Source organism: Tachysurus vachellii, chromosome 19 (genome assembly GCF_030014155.1).
Source record: "Tachysurus vachellii isolate PV-2020 chromosome 19, HZAU_Pvac_v1, whole genome shotgun sequence".
Classification (NCBI taxonomy): Eukaryota; Metazoa; Chordata; class Actinopteri; order Siluriformes; family Bagridae; genus Tachysurus; species Tachysurus vachellii.
The window spans coordinates 20,852,125-20,872,477 of NC_083478.1; the positions used below are offsets into that span (position 1 = coordinate 20,852,125).

At 42.9% G+C, this 20,353-nt stretch overlaps 1 protein-coding gene, 1 long non-coding RNA gene and 1 pseudogene across 2 annotated transcripts; all 3 read left to right on the forward strand.

Annotated features, from left to right (window-relative positions):
- The first annotated feature begins 2,936 nt into the window (after positions 1 to 2,936).
- LOC132862559 (uncharacterized) lies at positions 2,937 to 7,616 on the forward strand. The gene is made up of 7 exons (XR_009650035.1): positions 2,937 to 3,031; positions 3,508 to 3,586; positions 3,875 to 4,051; positions 4,275 to 4,551; positions 5,166 to 5,358; positions 5,457 to 5,547; positions 7,210 to 7,616. It is a non-coding gene; the product is annotated as an uncharacterized LOC132862559 (long non-coding RNA).
- A 6,861-nt stretch (positions 7,617 to 14,477) lies between these two features.
- Positions 14,478 to 15,722, forward strand: LOC132862440 (epidermal differentiation-specific protein-like; annotated as a pseudogene).
- Positions 15,723 to 16,628: 906 nt separating this feature from the next.
- On the forward strand, positions 16,629 to 18,086 carry LOC132862247 (erythroid membrane-associated protein-like). Its single transcript, XM_060894182.1, has 2 exons — positions 16,629 to 16,682; positions 17,108 to 18,086. Exons 1-2 carry the CDS (start codon positions 16,661 to 16,663, stop codon positions 17,647 to 17,649), a joined length of 564 nt encoding a protein of 187 aa, XP_060750165.1. The 5' UTR covers positions 16,629 to 16,660; the 3' UTR covers positions 17,650 to 18,086.
- The last annotated feature ends 2,267 nt before the right edge of the window (positions 18,087 to 20,353 follow it).

Consider the following 20,353-nt stretch of genomic DNA (forward strand, 5'->3'; position numbering starts at 1 on the left):
GAGTGGCTTATGATTATTAAAAATCATGTATAGAAGAAGTGTGTGTGTATGTGCCCTGTGATGGGTTGGCACTCCGTCCAGGGTGTATCCTGCCTTGATGCCCGATGACGCCTGAGATAGGCACAGGCTCCCCGTGACCCGAGAAGTTCGGATAAGCGGTAGAAGATGAATGAATGAATGAATGAATGTATAGAAGAAAATAACAAAGGAGAAACTTACCCATTGCAGTTGAATGAAGGATTAATCTTCAGGACGTCTGGCATGGAAAATAACTTAGAGGCAAATGTAACTTCAACCAGGGGGTAAGGCTCTTTTTTGAGCACACTTTTAATAACAAAATTATTGTTTAGATATAATTGTTATGTCGAACGAAGAAGACCCAGGGTCACAGGCCTGGGCTTCCGGACCTGGGCCCCGGGGAACTAAGGGGAGGAAAATCCATAAATGGGCATATGGGCAAAAGGTGAAGGAAAAACAAGGGGATTGTAAGGAACAGGACGTTACAAAAACATATGAGATGATTCCAGTAAATAAGGTGACATAATGATAAGGTGATATGAAAACGGGTCTGTAAGGAGGGGAACCGATAAGGAGGCGCTTGGAAGCGTATATATAGAGGAGAATTTTTGGGACCAAAGGTGTATGCGTAAAAAATCCCGTCACTTTGCAGGACCGTCCTGAGGGTTTTTGTTTTTGCATGCCGATGCTCTTCATGAAGATGCTTTTTCTTTTTGGGTTTTTGGGATTTCTTTTGTTACTTTCAAATTGGCAATTTCTCTTAGAGAATTGTTGGCTGATTGACCACAATTAAAGAAGTTTGCTCATTCTCATCCAGGTCTGAGGAGCATTCCCATTGGTTTAATTCGTATTAATGTTAGTGCTATCAGTAAATTAAGTTTAAGTAACAATTATATAGTATAAAAGTATTATAAAGTATATCAGTATAATTCACCCTGATATGTGCCGACTTGGAGACGAGCTCTAAGTTCCGACAGTGCATACAGATAATATTAACAATAGAAGTTAAATAAAGCAGCGCAAGGCATATGGCAGATAAAGTGCAAGTGCAAATGAGCAGACCAATGTTATACAAAGTGCCTGGTGCATGTCATCATAAGTTAGTGGGAGGGGGGAGTGGAAGGACCCGTGGATGTGGGATCTGGAGGGGTGGGGTGGGTTCATAGATCTATGGTGCCTGGGGCAGAAAAGGGAAGGGTGGGCAAGTTCGGGAGCGAGTTCAGCCTCCTGACAGCCTGATGAATGAACTGTTGTTCCTGGCCCGGAGACTCTGCAGTCTCCTCCCTGATGGCAGCAGACTGAAGAAGCTGTGTGATGGGTGGGTGGGTTCACCTGCAATGCAGAGGGCTTTGCGGTTGAGACGGATCTCATAAATGTCCTGGAGGGAGGGGAGAGAGACACCAATAATTTTCTCTGCTGCTCTTACTATGCATATTCCGGCAGGATGCGTTGCAAGCACCATACCACACAGTGATGCAGCTCGATAGAATGCTCTCGATGATGCCTCTGTAGAAGCTGTGCATGATGGGGGCGTGGCTCTGGCTCTTCTCAGTTTGTGGAGGAAGTAGAGACGCTGCTGTGATTTCTCCTTCTAGTGGAGGGACGAGGATGAGCTGCTTCACGTTTTCCCCAAATATTAGTTTATTATTACTTGTTCGGATTTGTCTCATATCTGCGATAAGTAAAGCATTGACAAAAAAATCATAATCATGTGTAATACTTTCCTCTTTAGGATGTCCAGTTCTTGGTGAAACAATAAATAAATCTGTAAAGGTGTAAAAAAAAAAAAAAAAAAAGTAAAAGTGTTTTTTATGTCATTACAATCATATTTACTTTTAATTGGTACGATCCATAATAGATGCACTATATTGCCATGTTTTGGGACAATCCACCAAATCATTGAATTCAAGTGTTCCAATCACTTACATGGCCACAGGTGTATAAAATCATTTTGCAGCACCATTAGTTCAGTCTGATGAGTTATGAAGCCGTTCCTGATGGGCTGGTTATCTAAGGCTGTGACTTTTAGGGGGCAACATGCAGTACTGTGGGCAGATGAAGATCCTATAAAAAAGTTGTTGATGTATTAAGTTCACAGCCGATCTGGAGTCAACTAGAACAAAGATGTGACTGGTCTCATTTGCGAAATGCAATTGTACTACAATTGTAACCTAAAAGGGTGCAGCTCACCTTGGCCGAACTCTGATTTTTTGGGCAGGATTCGCAGCAGCATCAGGCTTGGCCACAGTAAAGGCGAAGCTGCCACAGAACATTTACATTTACATTTACAGATATATATATATATATTCCGTCGTGCATGACACATCCACCATTGAGAGTCTTGTTAGCAGCGCAGAATTGCAAAGTGAAGTATACCTCGATGACACTATGGTCTACTCAGTGATCTGGGAAGATCGTCTTAAGTTTGACTGAGACTTTTGTGTTTGTTTGTTTAATCTGGTGTTGTTATTTTTTAGGGAGGAGCTACATTTTACACCAACAAGCAGCTACATTATATTCAATTCAATTCAAGTTTATTTGTATAGCGCTTTTTACAATTGACATTGTCTCAAAGCAGCTTTACAGAACATAAACATAGAACAAAAGGTTAATATAAAGAATAATATAAAGATTAATATAATACAAAATTCAAGATTAATATTAGATATATTTAGTTCACAATGTGTATGTATTTATCCCCAAAGAGCAAGTCTGAGGTGACTCAGGCAGCAGTGGTGAGGAAAAACCCCCTTAGACGGTAAAGGAAGAAACTTTGAGAGGAACCAGACTCAAAGGGGAACCTCATCCTCATCTGGGTGAACATATATATATATGTAACAGAGTTTAAAAATATTTTTGTTAAATTCAGCAAAAATTGGGAAACTCGCCATTGGCTGTTGTGGAGATGATATTGCGGGGCGGCGCTATATAATCAGAGTCTCACACCTGCTGACTTCCACTGCGACATTGATGCACTGTATGCTGATAAGCCTTTTGGTGCTGTTTTTCCCAGGTATGTGTTTTATTGAGTTTTTTCATGTTCTGTGTTAAAATATTAGCCCCAGCTGAGTGTTAGCAATTAGCACATGTGTGCTCTAATCTCACACGTGCTCTCATGTGTAACTGCGCCATTTTAGAGCTGTGTTCTTCTCTCCTCATTTCATTTATACAAAATATGTAAAATGATGGTTACTTGAGTTTATATCTTCACTGTATTAATGTGAATTGTCTGTATTAGTGTTTTATATTTTATTTTCTTATAAATATATAAATACAGGTGGTGCAGAATTTCTGCTCATTTCATTTGTAGGTCAAACCTTTTATACAGTACATGTTAAAGGACATTTTAAAACTTCTGTAAATGGGAAAATTGGGAAAAATACATTTGCAAACATAATTATTGTAAATGTGTCTGTCAATACCATTATTTGATAAATAATCCAGTACATGGGCTGGATGGTAATAATAAACAAACATATATTATTTCAGGAGTTTGCATGTTCTCCCCGTGCCTCGGGGGTTTCCTCCGGGTACTCCGGTTTCCTCCCCTGGTCCAAAGACATGCATGGTAGGTTTTTTGGCATCTCTGGAAAATTGTCCGTAGTGTGTGATTGCGTGAGTGAATGAGTGTGTGTGTGTGCCCTGCGATGGGTTGGCAGTCCGTCCAGGGTGTATCCTGCCTTGATGCCCGATGACGCCAGAGATGGCACAGGCTCCCCGTGACCCGAGGTAGTTCGGATAAGCGGTAGAAGATGAATGAATGAATGAATGAATATTATTTCAGTGAAATGCTTTATCAAAGTATTTTTACATGAAATGACCTCTATGAGGCGTAACGTTACTGGCCCTATCACAGGTCAAACGGATGTGGCGTATGGCGTATGCTAGCACTTAAATTGGCGGTTTCTTGGCGCGGTCTCGCAACTTGTACAAGATGTCTTTGGGAACAACTTACACATTGAGGAGGGGCACGTTGTCAGCTGTACTTCGAGAGGATGATATAACAGTGGACAACTTGCCGAGGATTTTTAAGGTTTGTTTTAGTTAAACTGTTTTAATCATCGATAACCTATAAACGTCCCCCTCCCTGTTGCTAATGAAATGTGTAGCAATCAGCATAAATTTCACTTATGCAAATTGATTTATACAAATACATTAAATAAATTACATATATTCTCAGCCATAAATCTATTTACATGTTTGTGACTGAAAGAAAATTGTATTGTGATTGATTTGTTCTCTTGATTTCTCTTTAGGTAACACAATCAAGTGTTTACTTGACCAGTGACCAGGGAGTTTCAGTTTTTCCATCCACATCTAGATTCTTTAGTTGTTTGGATCTCATGACTGGTGGAGGAACCTTCCAGGTGATGGGGATGAAATGTGCGGGGCATTACCAAGCCCAGTCACAAACCCATTTCACCCAAACCCTGGTCAGAGTCGACCTCGTTTTAGTTTTTCAAGATCATCCACTGCTACTACTGCTGCTGCTCGCACACCCCATCCTGCAACTAATCAAAAAATCTACCAAAGGTACAGTAAGTTGCGTTTTTGAGTCTGTTTCTCTAGTTTTATTTTTTCATTTAATGTTTTCACAAAAATCCAATCTCTTTTTACTGACATTCTTCATTTAATACTTTGTGGAACCTCTGTTTGACAAGATGATGGCTCTGAATCTTCTATAACCGGTAATAGTATACCATACATATTTATTAATACAAAATAATAGAAAATGACAGAAGCTACAAAGCCAGAAATAAACAATTAACCTAAGATGGTAAAAACTGACAAAAATATTTATATAAGACAATATATAAGACAAATGCACATTAATGGACTAATTAAAATAAGACGCAGATGAGAACTATGAGGTGTTGAGAAACAGGAACCCAACTTTAAAATAAGTTCAACAAAACTGGTAGGTATGACACACACACACACACACACACACACAATTTTTCAATAACGTGTTGTGTTTGTAAAAAAAACACATTACAAGAATGTACGAGTCTGGTTTCTAGGTTGCAGAAATGAAGTTAGCTGATATCGTTCATTCCTGTTGCAATTTTAATGCACTCCAAATGTCTGTGTTTAGAATATTCAAAACATCTGTTAGACACAATGTGCTTGTGTGTGTTCTTCCACAGAACCATTTTCCTTGGTCAACTTGAGGGTGACAAAATAGTACAGGACAAGGCCTTGGTAATCCCTTTTGAAGAGTCTGAGGCCTGTTTGTCTACCATCACAAAGTTAAAGAAGCCCTTGCTGTGGGTGCTGATGAAAACATCATTTTAACTGATAGTCAAGGAAACCTGCTCCTTGATGCCCCTGGCACAAAAGGTTCACCGCAGCTCATCAACATGCAAGTTACTACTTAGTGTATTACCATGACAGTACCATTCTGAATTTCACTATTCTATTTATCCTGTCTGTCACAGGTTCTGCTTATTGGAAGCAGAGGTCCAGGCGCCTTTTTGCCATCCAAGATGTTTTTGCAGAAATGGGAAGAAGAAAAAGAAGAAAACTAGGGTACAATCAAAATTGCTTTCACCAGAAACATGTATTCATCTTTGAACATTTCATATATTCCTGCAAACAAAAATCTTAAGTGCTTTAGCGATTAGCCTAGTCCATACAGTAGGCTGTCAATTCTTATCACTCGACATCTGTGATTTTATGTACAAGTTCGGGTGGGACTAGATGTACAAACCAAACACTCCCACTTTGTGTATTTTACAGAGGTGGGAGTGTCTCTTTCAAGTTAAGGTCCATAGATTGATGATAATGAAACACAATCAGAAGTCAGAGATGCAGTTTAATATAAATGAATTGTTACTGAAGAGATTTCTTTGCAGTTCACTCAGTAGAAGTCAACTTCAACGATCTGCAAGGAATTCCTAGGCTGCTCTGATCCTACACTCAATACAGCAATAATTGTACTTGAACAGAGTTCAGTAGGTTACATCATTACTTCAAGTTTATTATTTATTCTGATTATTCTGATTTGTTAAGCTATAGATTAACTTTGAAAATCTCCACATGTGGACATCTAGTTTCAGGGCCTGTGTTCGTGAAACATTTTTCTTGCCACTAAGAGTTCTCCTAAATCGCAGTAAAAGTTTTTAGCTACAAGTTTTCTCTTAAAACCTATTTACAAAGTAAAAACTACTTTGATGCACAGAGACAGTCCTATTGTGAACTATATGATCTGTCCTGTTGCCATGTTCTACATACTGTATAAGCCCATGTAAACATGGAGAAACCACGTTTCAGATATTACAGTGGCCAGTTTTTCACAGTTACAGGATTTTGCTGTTGATTTTGTTGTCAGATGGAAAAAACAGATAGCCAGCAGAATATGTGCTAGTTAAGAAGATCTATAGTGGTTCACATTGACCAAAACCTTTAAGAAAAAGTGTTTGTTATCTGTAGTGACAGACATTAACTTTCAGATTAGATTGGATTTCTCAGAGGACAATAAAGTTTGACACAAAACTGTTAGAAATTACTATGTATGCGACTAGTTTTTCTGAAGGTAGTTATAGAAATTAGTTTTACAGACATACTTTCTAATTTTAATCTCAAATACTTTTTGTAAAACTCACTAATGCAAAATCACTGATCTCAGGTTGCAACTCGAATATTGCTTAGAAAACAATGTCTAAATATGGTTATGGATTCTTACATCTGTTAATTGTTAAAAATTTGAAGTGTATCAAAAACATTTTATGAAAGTTTGTGTAATAAAATGTGTACCTGTTGTTTTCTTAGGACAACTTTGTCCTTTCATTACCTGGATCATTAGTCTGACACTTAGGGATTATTTTCCTGAAAGTGTTTAAGCCAGGACTAGTTGTTATATTAGGATTTTAAAGTGTTTTTACAAACATACATTACAAAAACCATTACTAGTTGTATATCTTAAGACACATGACACTGATATATTTTAAATTTCAAGTGCAAATTGTTTACAGTTGAGACAGATATTTTAGTCTAGGACTACTTAAAGGTGTAGTTCACCCAAAAATGGTCCACATTGACTTGACCATAGTAATTTTTTTCCTACTATGAAAAGTCAATGGGCCCCATTTTAAGGGTGGACTACTACTTTAAACACTGTATGGGAAACTGACCCTTAGTGTTATCACATATAGTATTATTATTAGCACATTTCTGTAATGTTTTTTCCAGGAGTGATGAACAGACCTACAGTATGCTGGCGCACTGCTGTCGCAGTTTGGTTGGTTGTCGAGAGTGTGTCAACGCTATACTCCAGGAGGGTCAAGGATGTGTTAAGTGTCGGTCTCCAATTACAGAGGAATCCCTGGTGGCTGTAGCTGGCCTCTCTGAAGTTTTGAATGTAATTAGGGCCATAGAAGAGCAGTACACTTCTGTATAAAAGTGTATATGCATGTAAAAGATGCATGTTTCAAATGTTAAAAAAGTTCATGCACAATAAGACAAGTTTAAATAGTCCTGTTATTTATTTTTTGGTGGCTGTAGTTGGCCACTCTAAAGTTTTAAATCTAATTAGGCCCACAGAAGAGCTGTAGTATATGCAGTATTGTTATATGCTATAATGAATGTTCAAATGTTCATTTACGTCCAGAAGAAAACTTAATAAAACTGTATTGTTCTTTTATAATTTCTTCTAGTTCTTTTACACATTGCATGCTACAGTTTACAATAAAAAATAAAAAAAACACCATCAGATAAGTTTTGTCTGTCAGTGGTGCGATATAAAGCATCTCTATGCACATCTTCTGGTGATGTTAATTAGTTCAGACAGACAGTCTTGGTATGGTCTGTAATACTCATTTACAGTGTTGTTCAGTACATTATCAAGGTCAAAATACAGTTCATTAAACTCTGTCTCTGCCCTAATTTTCACACACAATCATAATAAAATAAAAACAATATTATCATCATTGCACAATATTTATCTATTCATATTTTGTTGCAGAAAACAATTACAGATTTGACAATAATGCAAAATAAAAGTTACACCATTACACATTTCATTTGGATCGCGGTTAAAGACTATCGCGTGCGCTGTGGGTAACTCACGGGATGGGTAGCATAATAAGAAATAACGTGCATTTTAATAAATCACGGGTGGGTCGGAGGCGGATATGAGAGATATGATAATTCACTTTTCTTTCTTTATAAATGAAAGTTCATTTAAAACAGCATTCGTTAAAAAAGGATTAAATGCTATCGAAGCTGCTGATTCGGGTGACGTTTATGGTTCCAGCATCTCTAATGTACAGTAAGAAAAAAGATTAAGCTGTAGATGATTTTAATTGCAGTCTGAATGTCCACATCAGTGGTCACCATCACTATTTCAGAATGTGGTAGACATTACAGTAGGTGGTTCTAAAGCTATGTCAGCATGAGACCCCCTGGCAGTATGCAATGTGCGTCCTAGTTTGTGTCCCCTTCCACAGAAAATGAATGACACTAAACAATTTCAAACTTACAAACCATACATATGAAATAATACAAAAGAATGCTTTATGCAATGATTTGATAAGTTATGTTTGTTGGTAGTCTTTTTTCTCTGATGATTACATTCTATAACTTCTATAGGCATAGCTCATAAAATGTCAAAGTGTGGCTTGCCCTCTGTGCCATCTGGCAACTCCGCAGGAGGCATGATGACTATCCGTTTGGGAACAACTTGTTACGCCAAACTCAGAGGTGAAAGCCGAAGTGAAGGCAAACTGGTTTAATTCCACAAACAATTGGTTAGCAGAGATAAATATCCGGTGGTGCGCTAGAGAGCGCGGCCCACGAAGTCCGGAAGAGAATGCTAACGGCGTGTTGGAAGCACGTCGAACCATTGGTAATAACGGACGCTGGTTAGCGTGAGAGAGGGGATCTTATAGGGTTGGTGATGAGGTAGAAACGAGAGTCAGGTGTGTGTCATTAGTACGCCGGCGAGCCGCTCCGTGCGGGCGGGGCACGCATGGGAGAAGAGTCAGGTAGCTCCCTGACACCACCCCCCCCTCCAGGGGCGGCACCGGACGCCCTGACCCTACGACGAGGACGACCCCTAGCCCTGGGCGCCGGGCGGTGCGGGTGGGCAGTATGGAAATCTGCCAGCAGGCCCGGGTCCAGCACGTCCTGTCGTGCTACCCAAGATTGATCCTCCGCACCGTACCCCTCCCAGTCCACCAGGTATTCGAGGCGACCCCCACGTCTCCTGGAGTCAAGGACCTCCCGCACTGCATAGATGCCCGGCTGAGCTACGACCTCCGGCTGGACGGGCTCCACGGGGCCACCTGGAGGGCGAGAAATGGGCGAGACACACGGCTTCAGCAGGGACACGTGAAAGGTTGGGTGTATGCGGTACCCCGGTGGCAGCTCCAGCCGGTAGGACACGTCACTAATCCTCCTGGCGATCCTGAACGGCCCAATGAACCGGGGGCTGAGCTTGCGGCACGGCAGTTTCATCTTCAGGTCCTTCGTAGAGAGCCACACTCGATCCCCGGGGCGGTAACCTGGAGACTCCAGACGTCTCGCGTCGGCGTGCCGGCGGGTGGTGCGTAGGGCCCGACACAACTGGGTGTGCGCCGATTCCCAGACCCGGTTGCTCTCCCGGAACCAGGCGTCCACCGAAGGCACGTCGCTGGGCTGATCCGACCAGGGGAACAAGGGCGGTTGGAACCCCAGCACGCATTGGAAAGGGGTGAGGCCCGTGGAGTCCTGGCGAAGCGAGTTCTGAGCATACTCCGCCCAGGGTAAGAACCGTGCCCAATCTCCCTGATCTTGGCTGCAGTAAGTCCTCAAGTACCTGTTCAGCTCCTGTATCTTGCGTTCCGCCTGGCCGTTGGACTGAGGGTGGTAACCCGACGTCAGATTTACTGACACCCCCAGGAGCCGGAAGAAGGCACGCCAAACCCGAGAGGAGAATTGGGGCCCACGGTCCGAAACTATCTCCTCCGGGAGACCAAAGTTCCTGAATACGTGATGAAACAAGGCCTCGGCCGTCTCGAGGGCCGTGGGCAACCCCTTTAGAGGCACAAGTCGGCAGGCCTTAGAGAAGCGATCCACCGCTACCAGGATACACGTGTTTCCCCCCGACCGTGGCAAGTCGGTCACAAAGTCGATGCCTAGGTGTGACCAGGGGCGCTGAGGGACGGGGAGCGGCACCAACTTGCCGACGGGCAGGTGGCGAGGTACCTTGGCCATGGCGCAGGTGGAATACTCCTGGACGTAGCGGGTAACCTCTTCTGCCATCCTTGGCCACCAGTAGCGAGCCTGAAGGAGCTGGACCGTCCTCCTCTCTCCTGGGTGACCCGTGCCCGGTCCCTCATGGACCGACTGGATTAGCTCCCCGCGGCAGGATGTGGGAACAAAAACCCTTCCCTCAGGGCACCCTCTGGGGGCGGGCTCCCTGACGGAGGCCGCACGGATCTCGCTGTCCATGTCCCAGACAATAGGCCCCACGACGATCGAAGGAGGGAGAATGGGGTCCGGATGTCTGGGTTCCTCAGGCCCGAATATCCGGGACAGGGCGTCGGCCTTTCCGTTGAGCGCACAAGCTCGGTAGGTGACTTGAAACTGGAACCGAGTGAAGAAGAGGGCCCAACGAGCCTGCCGGGCATTGAGTCTCCGGGCCTCCCGCAGGTACTGAAGATTCTTGTGGTCTGTGATCACAGTGAATGGGTGCTCTGCTCCCTCCAACCAGTGCCTCCACTCGTCCAGGGCGAGCTTGATAGCCAGAAGCTCCCGGTTGCCGATGTCTTAGTTCTGCTCTGCGGCCGAGAGCTTGTGGGAGAAGAAAGCGCACGGGTGGAGCTGTGGTGGGGTGCCTGATTGCTGAGAGAGAGCAGCCCCCACCCCCGTCGAGGAGGCGTCCACCTCCACGACAAAGGGCTTCCGGGGGTCTGGATGACGCAACACGGGAGCAGAGCAAAAGCGCTGGCGGAGCTCCTCAAACGCCCCCTGGGCCTCCTTGGTCCACCTCAGGGTCCGCGTCTTACCCCTGAGGAGAGAAGTGAGGGGAGCGGTGATCAGGCTGTACCCCTGAATGAACCGACGGTAAAAGTTAGCGAAGCCCAAGAAGCGTTGGAGTTTCTTAATAGTCTCCGGAACGGGCCAGCTCTTCACTGCTTTAACTTTCCTGTCGTTCATCTGTATACCCCGTGCGCTGATGACGTAGCCCAGAAACTGTACCTCCTTACAGTGAAACTCGCACTTGGAGAGGTTGAGGTAGAGCTGTTGGGAACGAAGTGCCCCTAGGACCTCACGGACGTGGTGATGGTGTTCCTCTAGGTTCCTTGAATATATCAGAATGTCATCGATGTAAACCATGACGAACCTTTGTAAGAAGGGTCGGAGCACCTCGTTCATGAACCCCTGGAACACAGCTGGGGTGATAGATAGGCCGTACGGCATGACCCGGTATTCGTCCATTCCACTCGTCCCCCTTCCTGATACGAACCAGGTTATACGCGCTCCGGAGATCCGGTTTAGAAAAACACCCGTGCCTCTCGCAGGGCCACCAGAGCTGCTGGGACCAGCGGGAGAGGGTAAGGGAGAGGGGAGATCTGGGCGTTGAGCTGTCGGTAATCGATGCAGGGACGTAGCCCCCCGTCCTTCTTTCCCACAAAGAAGAAGCTCGACGCAGCCGGGGAGGATGAGTTCGTGATAAACCCCTGCCGGAGTGCCTGCTGGATGTACTCCTCCATGGCCTGATGTTCTGGAGCAGAAAGGGGATAGACTCGGCCCTTCGGCAGCTTAGCCCCGGGAAGCAGGTCGATGCAGCAGTCCCCGCGCCGGTGAGGGGGGAGACGAGTAGCTGCCTGGGCACTGAACACGTCCTTGAAGGCCTGGTACTCCGTGGGGATCTCTGCCTGCTGGGATGTCGTGGCTTCCTCCACCCTGGTGGCGCCTACCAGGGCTTTGGGGACCCTGGATGGAAGCGGAGAGAGGCAGTGTTCCCGGCAGTGGCTACTCCATTGCAGGATATCGCAGGGGTCCCAGGAGCATGCAGGGGCGTGTTGTTTCAGCCAGGGCCTACCCAGGATCACGCTGACAGTGGACTCGTCAAGCACCATGAACCTTAGCTCCTCTCTATGGAACAGCCCCACGCATAGAGTCACTATGGGTGCACAGTACTTCACCCAGCCCCGACCTAGTGGGCGTCCCTGGATGGTCTGGACGGCTAAGTCCTGGGAACCTCTATCCCGGGGGAGCTGCAAGCTGTTGAGGCAGGCTTGGGATATGAAGTTCCCTGCCGAACCTGAGTCCACCAGCGCATCCACAGAGAGAGAGAGAGAGAGGGAGTTAGAAGCGTCACCGGGAGTGTGGACAGAGTAGAAATGTCCGACGGAAACTCTACCGTACTCACCGCTGCCGGAGCATGACACGGAGCAACAGCCGCTGGAGTAGCCCGGGCTCCCACCATACCGGTCCTTGCCCAAAGCCCGGCGGCTATTTCCCCCCCACCGGGGAAGCCTCTGAGAACCCAGCTGCATGGGTTCGGCGTCAGCTGTGGCTGACAGTCCAGGCTGTTCCCCCGAGGTGGGCGACCTGGGGAGGCATGCGGACAGTCGCTGGGAAAGTCCTAAGGATCTCCTAATGAAGTCCTCCAGGCCCGTAGCGTCATCAAACACCGCCATGGCCTGTTTAATCTCGGGAGAGAGACCCCGCCGATATACTCCCAGTAGCGCCGCCTCGTTCCAGCCACTAGATGCCGCCAAGGTGCGGAAACGCAAGCTGTACGCCGTGATGTCATCCTTCCCCTGGCGCAAGCTAAGCAGCTGGTCCGCTGTGGATAGGACCCAGAAGCGGCACTGAAAACCTCGCGAAGGTGTGCCGCGAAATGATCGTATACCTCCATCATGGGGCTGTCAGAGTCCCACAAGGCCTGAGCCCAAGCTAGCGCTCTTCCGGACAGGAGCGAAATGAGGAACGCCACCTTGGAGCGCTCGGAAGGGAAGCGCTGAGGCTGCATCTCCATGTAGAGATTTACCTGGAGTAGGAAGCCGCGGCACGCTGACGCTTCTCCCGAAAAAGTTCCCGGGAGTGCCATGGGACTGCCGGTGACAGTGGGGGTTTCCGGACGAGCAGCGGTGGGGGGAAAGGCGGCTCGAAGCGCGGCGACCAGATCCCGAACCGGATCGGGGAGTGTGCTGGGCAGGTTCTCCATATTCCGGTAGGAAAAAATAATTTCCCTTTTCCTTTTTTTTTTTTTTTTTTTTTTTTTTTGTTAGGTCCGTTATTCTGTTACGCCACGTGAAAGCCGAAGTGAAGGCAAACTGTTTTAATTCCACAAACAACTGGTTAGCAGAGATAAATATCCGGTGGTGCGCTAGAGAGCGCGGCCCACGAAGTCCGAAAGAGAATGCTAACGGCGTGTTGGAAGCACGCCGAACCATTGGTAATAACGGACGCTGGTTAGCGTGAGAGAGGGGATCTTATAGGGTTGGTGATGAGGTAGAAACGAGAGTCAGGTGTGTGTCATTAGTACGCCGGCGAGCCGCTCCGTGCGGGCGGGGCACGCATGGGAGAAGAGTCAGGTAGCTCCCTGACACAACTAGGTTAAAATCAACATTAATGGACTTTTATTACATAAAATAATATATAATTTTATTACAAAATGGAGGCTATGCTTTGGTGGGGTTGTTGCCACTGTCCTATTTGTTGAATTCTTAATAATTAACTGGATTAGTATGTACTATGTTCCAAATAGTTAGTTTTTTAATTGATTCACAATTAAAGACTGAGAAGCATAGGATAACCTTTCAAGGATAGATCTCGTAATAACTATATAACATAAAAACTTTGTATTGTGTAAGTCTGTTATTGAATTACTTGTACTGCTTCTCATCTTGGCCAGGTCACTCCTGTGAATTTTAATCTCAGTGAGTTCTACCTGGTTAAATAAAGGTTAAATAAAATAAATAAATAAATAAAAACTAATGGTTAATTGTTTTCTGTTTTTTCTTCAAAACTTGGTTAAGTTACATTTCCTCTGACAACTTGGTGTAGTAGCCAATCTTTTATTATTTTGATTCCTAAATTCACGATGCTCACTTTGATGAGAATATTTAACATATAAGAGGATGCATGATTATAACACTGAATTTTGCTAAATAAACCATAAATATTTGACTGAAACCTGTCTATTAATATATGTTTGCATGAACTTTAACTTTGAAATTTTGTAACTGTTGCCTGGCCTCTTACATCTGGAGCCTCATACTTTTAAACAGAAGGAACATTGTGCTTTGCGACTAACCCATCGCGTGTTGGTAAACAGCGTGTGCTACAGTTTGCTATGCCGATTGCTGCCAAAATATACAGGAAAACCATCCACCTGATCTCTGAGTGAAATTATTACATCCAACACACACAGTCACATATAGAAAGAGAAGCTTGAATAATCTTCACAGATTCTCGCGCTCATCGTGTTCTGCAAGTCTCTGAGAAAACTGCAAGCTTCAGCCATGAACAAGATCATCGTCTATAAACTTTGTGGCTTTGAGGGCCTCAGCAGAGAGTTACTTCTGATGTCCCTGATTTAATTCAACTAAATTTTAATAACTGCATCTCCTCTCTGAAAGTCATCGGGAATCCATGGGTGGCGTACACAGATGTTAATTACACTGGTAAACCGACTGTCTATGAGGAAGGAGAATATGCTAACATGCACTACAATGTGCATAACATTTCTTCACTACAGCTGGTGACAGAAGACCTGGACAATCCACAGATCACAGTGTATGAAGAGGAGAACTATCAGGGCCGGAGCCTCGTCCTCGACTGTGAGACCAGCTTGCTTTCTGGCGATTTTGATGACAGACCATCTTCTCACAAGGTGCAGAGAGGAGCCTGGGTTCTGTATCAACATATACAGAGAGCTGGGCGTATCCGGGTGGCCAGAGCTGGTCGTGATGTTCCTACGTACGGCTGGTTTAACAACCGTCTGAGTCACTTCCGTCCTCTTAAAGCTGGCAAAACCACCATTAAAGCTGAGGTGGAATGGGACAATAAGGAAGAAAGTTTAAAAACAGTCATCATCGACTCCATCGCTGGTGTGAATTATGGATTTGAGACACAAATCTTCACCACTGATCTGACTCGAGAGTTTTCAGGATCTGTCACTGAGAGCTTCCGGTTCAGCGATTCCACCCAGATTGGTTTCGGAACCAAATTTGAATTATCACTGTTTGGTTCTAATACTGAGAGCACCTTAAATGTCAGTAACACCTTTACAGTGGAGAAGGGCAGCAGCAACACCAGATCTACACCTGAAAGTATCAGAGTCTCCATGAAGGAGATGACTGTTGTGGTCCCGGTCAAGCTGACCATCACCAACGGCTCTAACAGTAAGGTTGAGTATGGAGAGTACCGGTGCGAGCAGGGGAACTCTATTACCACTGAATTCAATGAGGAGAAGATCTAATACAGCCATGTTAGAACAAAACATTGATGCTGTGTTGTGACATGGACCAACACAAAGCAGAAATTGTCTTTAATTTAGTATAAGTAATTAATATACTGCATGTATCACTGTATTATGATTCAGTTAATGTTTTGGTTTATTAGTACCTTGCATGTACTAGTTTTAGTACCTAATGATGGAACAATGTGCAGCCATGTAATGTGATCTTACTGGCCTGGTTATTGTACATCCAATTATACAATGATTTTTATTCTAACATTAAAATGAAATAAAACTAAAAAAAGTGTGTTTGTCTCAGTGATATTTATGAAGGCTGCATTTGTAAATAAAGAAGTTTCTGTAAATCCACTGCACAAAATAACATTAAGTATGATCTTGGTTTTAACAGCGAGCTTGTAAAAACAGCTTCAGTGCACAAATATATAAATATACACTCAGCCTATAAACTAATAGTATCAGTGAGATAATAACAACTTCACAATCTGCGGGAAACTTCATGGAAGTCATTCGTTTTTCTCCTACTTGCACTTTTCAAAGGTTTCCTGGGTCTCAGAGGTGCGATATCTTCTTATTCCAAATACAGTATATGACCTACTTATTTAGATCCAAAATAAAACTTAAGCACTCAAAAATAAAAGCATTCAAATGATTGTTCACAATTTAAAACACTGAGCCAAATTCATCTCGTGTAATTTGAACTAGGAATCTATGATATTTTTGAATCAGAGATGAGAGCTCATCTCACAAAGTCAGTAATATACAAAGACTGACTAAAGGCTCAAACATTTACTAAAAGCCCTGTTTTGTTATTATATATTTTTGCCTGAGAAACTAGCATAGCAATGAATATAACCAGAAGAACCAGCAGAGCCTTAAACAAAGCTCTATTTAAAGAGATCCAGGCATATGTTGTGCTCTTCCGCCCTCTGGTGGTCGGATCTATTTCAGCAACATCGCTGGTTGCTCTCCATCTCTTTCTAGTGGAGGGACAAGGCTGAGCTGCTTCACATTTTTCCCAAATATTAGTTTATTATTACTTGTTCTGATTTTTCTCATTTCTGCGATAAGTAAAGCGTTGACAAAAAAAAAATCATAATCATGTATAATACTTTCCTCTTTAGGATGTCCAGTTCTTGGTGAAACAAAAAGTAAATCTGTAAAGTTGTAAAAAAAAATAAAAAATAGTAACACATTTCTAACCTGAAGTTTAGAGTCTGGGTGAAAATGCAGGACATCATCCAGTACAGTGAGTGTTATTATTGTTGTTTTTACTCAAATACAGTTACAGACTTCAGTCATCATAAAAATCAGAGCATAATCTGGAAATTATAAAAGATATATTATAGAAAAAAACTGCTTTAAAGCTTCATGTAATTAAAAAGTTATTCTACAACAATACATGGATTATATTTAAATGATAAATAGCATTACAAGACATTCCTCCAGATTTATGTGTAATTTAGTGAATCAGATCACACTAATATATAAAACAATAAAAAAAAAACTGCTAGTCATTACAGTAGTAAGTTTTCTCACTTCCTGCCAGGATTTTCTACTCAGTAATCTTGATGTCTGTGTATTTGTTCTTCCCTTTTGGAGCTATTTATTCATTAGTAATTAGTCTCACATTTGTGTTTGATTGAATTTTCAAGACTTTTCATCTTCTCTTAGCTTCTGTTACTCTGGACCCCAACACTGCACACGCTCAGCTCCGTGTGTCCGAAGATCTCACTGTTGTGGAACACAGAAAACAGGAAGTGCTGCTTCCTGATAATCCAGAGAGATTTGACAGCGTTACATGTGTCCTGGGCTGTGAGGGCTTTAATGGAGGCTCGCACTTCTGGGACGTCGAGGTTGGGGACAGTGCAGTCTGGGAGCTGGGAGTCATCAGAGAGTCTGCTCTGAGAAAGAGGAACTCCTTCTGTAATGCAGTGTGCAGCATGAGCTACAGTAAAGGAAGTTACCACACGCTCTGCCCAGGACAGGCAGGTGACATCTTCAGAGCTAAAGACAAACCACAGAAGATCAGAGTGCATCTGGACTGGACGAAGGGGAAAGTGACATTTACTGATCTTCTGACCAATTCACACTTACACACTATAACACACACTTTTACTGAGACACTCTTTCCATTTTTCTATAACGGCTCTCAATCTCGACCTCTGAAGATCTTACCAATAAAACAGACAGTGACATTAAACACTTACCTTTAACACCACAGAACAAAAACATCATCACCATCTCTGAAAACCTGAACAACAAAAATCCACCTTTAGCTCATCTATAAAAGCATTAAAGTGTGTTGTTCTGTATCATGACACTCATTCAGTATCGAGTTTGAGCAAATATACCACAACACTGTTCAGCTCTTAATTCTGATTGGTCAGGACTTGATTAAAGTGTTGATTCATTTTCCAGAACATCAGTTCTGACAGTAGTGCAGCTGCGAATCTCAAATTTATATAACTGCATTGTTCAGATACGTGATTGTTTCTATGGTAACAACACAAAGAGGGACAGCAGATGCTCCAAAAAAAATGGACTTTTAAAGAAAGTTGGTAATCATTAATAAAGGGTGAATTTTTCTCTAAGAAAATGTTTGTTTGACATTTTATGGCCACACTCACATCTGATTTAATTAGACAATATTAATAAGGACCAAAAAGCATCATTGATCAAGACTTCATGACTAACTCTCCGTTTATCACAGAACTGTCCCAATGCCCCAAATCCCAAACTCTATCAGTAAAACAGAACACAGAAAAACATACTGTAGTTTTTAATGTTTCATAAAAATGTATTTTGTTATTGTGCAACTAGTCAATTTGGATGTTACTGTATCAGCAAAGAAGGCAGTACATGTGAGTACAGTCACTTCTGCAAAATGTAGGGCGTTTACTCAGATGCTACTGTCTCAGCATAATAGTTGTTTGTGTAGTCAGGATTACTGAAAAAAGAAGAGAATCTAATTCAGAGAAACAAATTATATAACAATCAGTAGAACAATATTAATCTCACAGTGAATATAAAGAGGCAAAATATCAATAAGGTACAAAAACACAATACAAATAGCAAAGATTCCAGAAAACAGAGCACAAGATCAAAACAACAGTGATGTGTGACTCAATTAATTTGTCTCAAGGTTTTGAAAGGTCCGATGTATCTGGGATTGAGTTTTCTGCATGGTAATTATGTTTTGAGATAAAGTTCAATGACCAGACGAGTTGTCCAGGTTGATACAGTGGATGTGGGTTTCTATGGCGATTGGCTTGTATGTGTTGTCTTTGTATGACCTGATGGAGGTGAAAGTAAATCATTGATTTTATTAGAAAACAAATTGTTCTTTGTCTTAAGGAGGTGACGGCCTTCAGGTTTGTGGGAGGACATTTACAGCTGGACCTGTGCACTTCTACTATGAAGGAAATGCTGGGATCTGAGTGTCATAAGATAGGAGATCTGGTGAAGCAGCGTTTCAGCAGGTTAAAGGTAGGTTGTGTGGATTCAGACCAGCAGAGCTTTTTGGGCTGTCCTTATATCTGTGACGTCAGAGGAGCAGATCCTGCGCTATAGTCTCGAATATATCTGTACAGTCTTTGATGTTGACTGGTGCGTCTATACCATGACAGCTCGTACTTTGGCTGCATCCATCTCTATCCCTGGCGGTTGAGGACCTAACTGAGGAATGAGTTGGAGGTGTGGTGGAACTCACATTTTACTGTTTTGATGTATAGATAGCTGCTGTTGCTGTAAGCAGATGAGAACAGTTTGTACATGGGTTACATGAGTCTCAGAGGTCAAGGAGAATACCAGACTGTTGTCTATGTACTCAGTAACATAGTGATATATTATGTCTCAGAAGACTTCATTCACAAAGGACTGGAATACGGCGGGTACATTTGTTAATCCATATGGCATGACTAGACACTTAATGCATAACTTTGTAGTGAGGAAATCCGTTCACCACAATTCTCCCTCCCTGATTTGGATCAGGTTGTATGTACTCCGAAGGTCTAGCTTTGAGAAGACGTAAGTCTCCCGGGTATGGTGTAGGACAGAAGGAAAAGGTGGTAGAACATATGGGTCACGAACATTGATAGCTTTTAACCCCCGATAACTTATACATGGCATCAGACCCCATATTCTTCTCCATAAAAATTAATCTGGCCACGGCAAGAATTCACTTTTAGGTCATCTGTAAAAGCATTAAAGTGTGTTGTTCTGTATCATGACACTCGTTCAGTATTGAGTTTGAGCAAGGCAAGTGTAAATACACCACAACACTGTTCAGTTTTTAATTCTGATTGTCAGGGCTTGTTTAAAGTGTTGATTAATTTTCCAGAAATCAGTTCTGACAGTAGTGCAGCTGTGAATCTCAAATTTATATAAATGCATTGTTCAGATATGTGATCGTTCCCAATCCCAAACTCTATCAGTAAAACAGAACACAGAAAAACATACTGTAGTTTTAATGTTTCAGAAAAATGTCTTTTGTTATTGTGCAACTAGTCAATTTGGATGTTACTGTATCAGCAAAGAAGGCAGTACATGTGAGTACAGTCAATTCTGCAAAATGTAGGGCGTTTACTCAGATGCTACTGTCTCAGCGTAATAGGTGTTAGTGTAGTCAGGATTACTGAAAAAAGAAGAGAATCTAATTCAGAGAAACAAATTATATAACAATCAGTAGAACAATAATAATCTCACAGTGAATATAAAGAGGCAAAATATCAATAAGGTACAAAAACACAATACAAATAGCAAAGATTCCAGAAAACAGCACAAGATCAAAACAACAGTGATGTGTGACTGGATTAATTTGTCTCAAGACTTTGAAAGGTCTGATGTATCTGGGACACCTCCAGGGGGTCATATAAAGACAACACATACAATCAAATTGGCATCTTTGTATGACCTGCT

Excerpts from the sequence above, each read along its gene's own strand:
- LOC132862247 (XM_060894182.1), top strand. The coding sequence starts at position 16,661 with ATGCAGGACATCATCCAGTACA. Across the intron at positions 16,683-17,107 it reads GCAGGACATCATCCAGTACA|CTTCTGTTACTCTGGACCCC; the intron begins GTGAGTGTTATT and ends ATCTTCTCTTAG.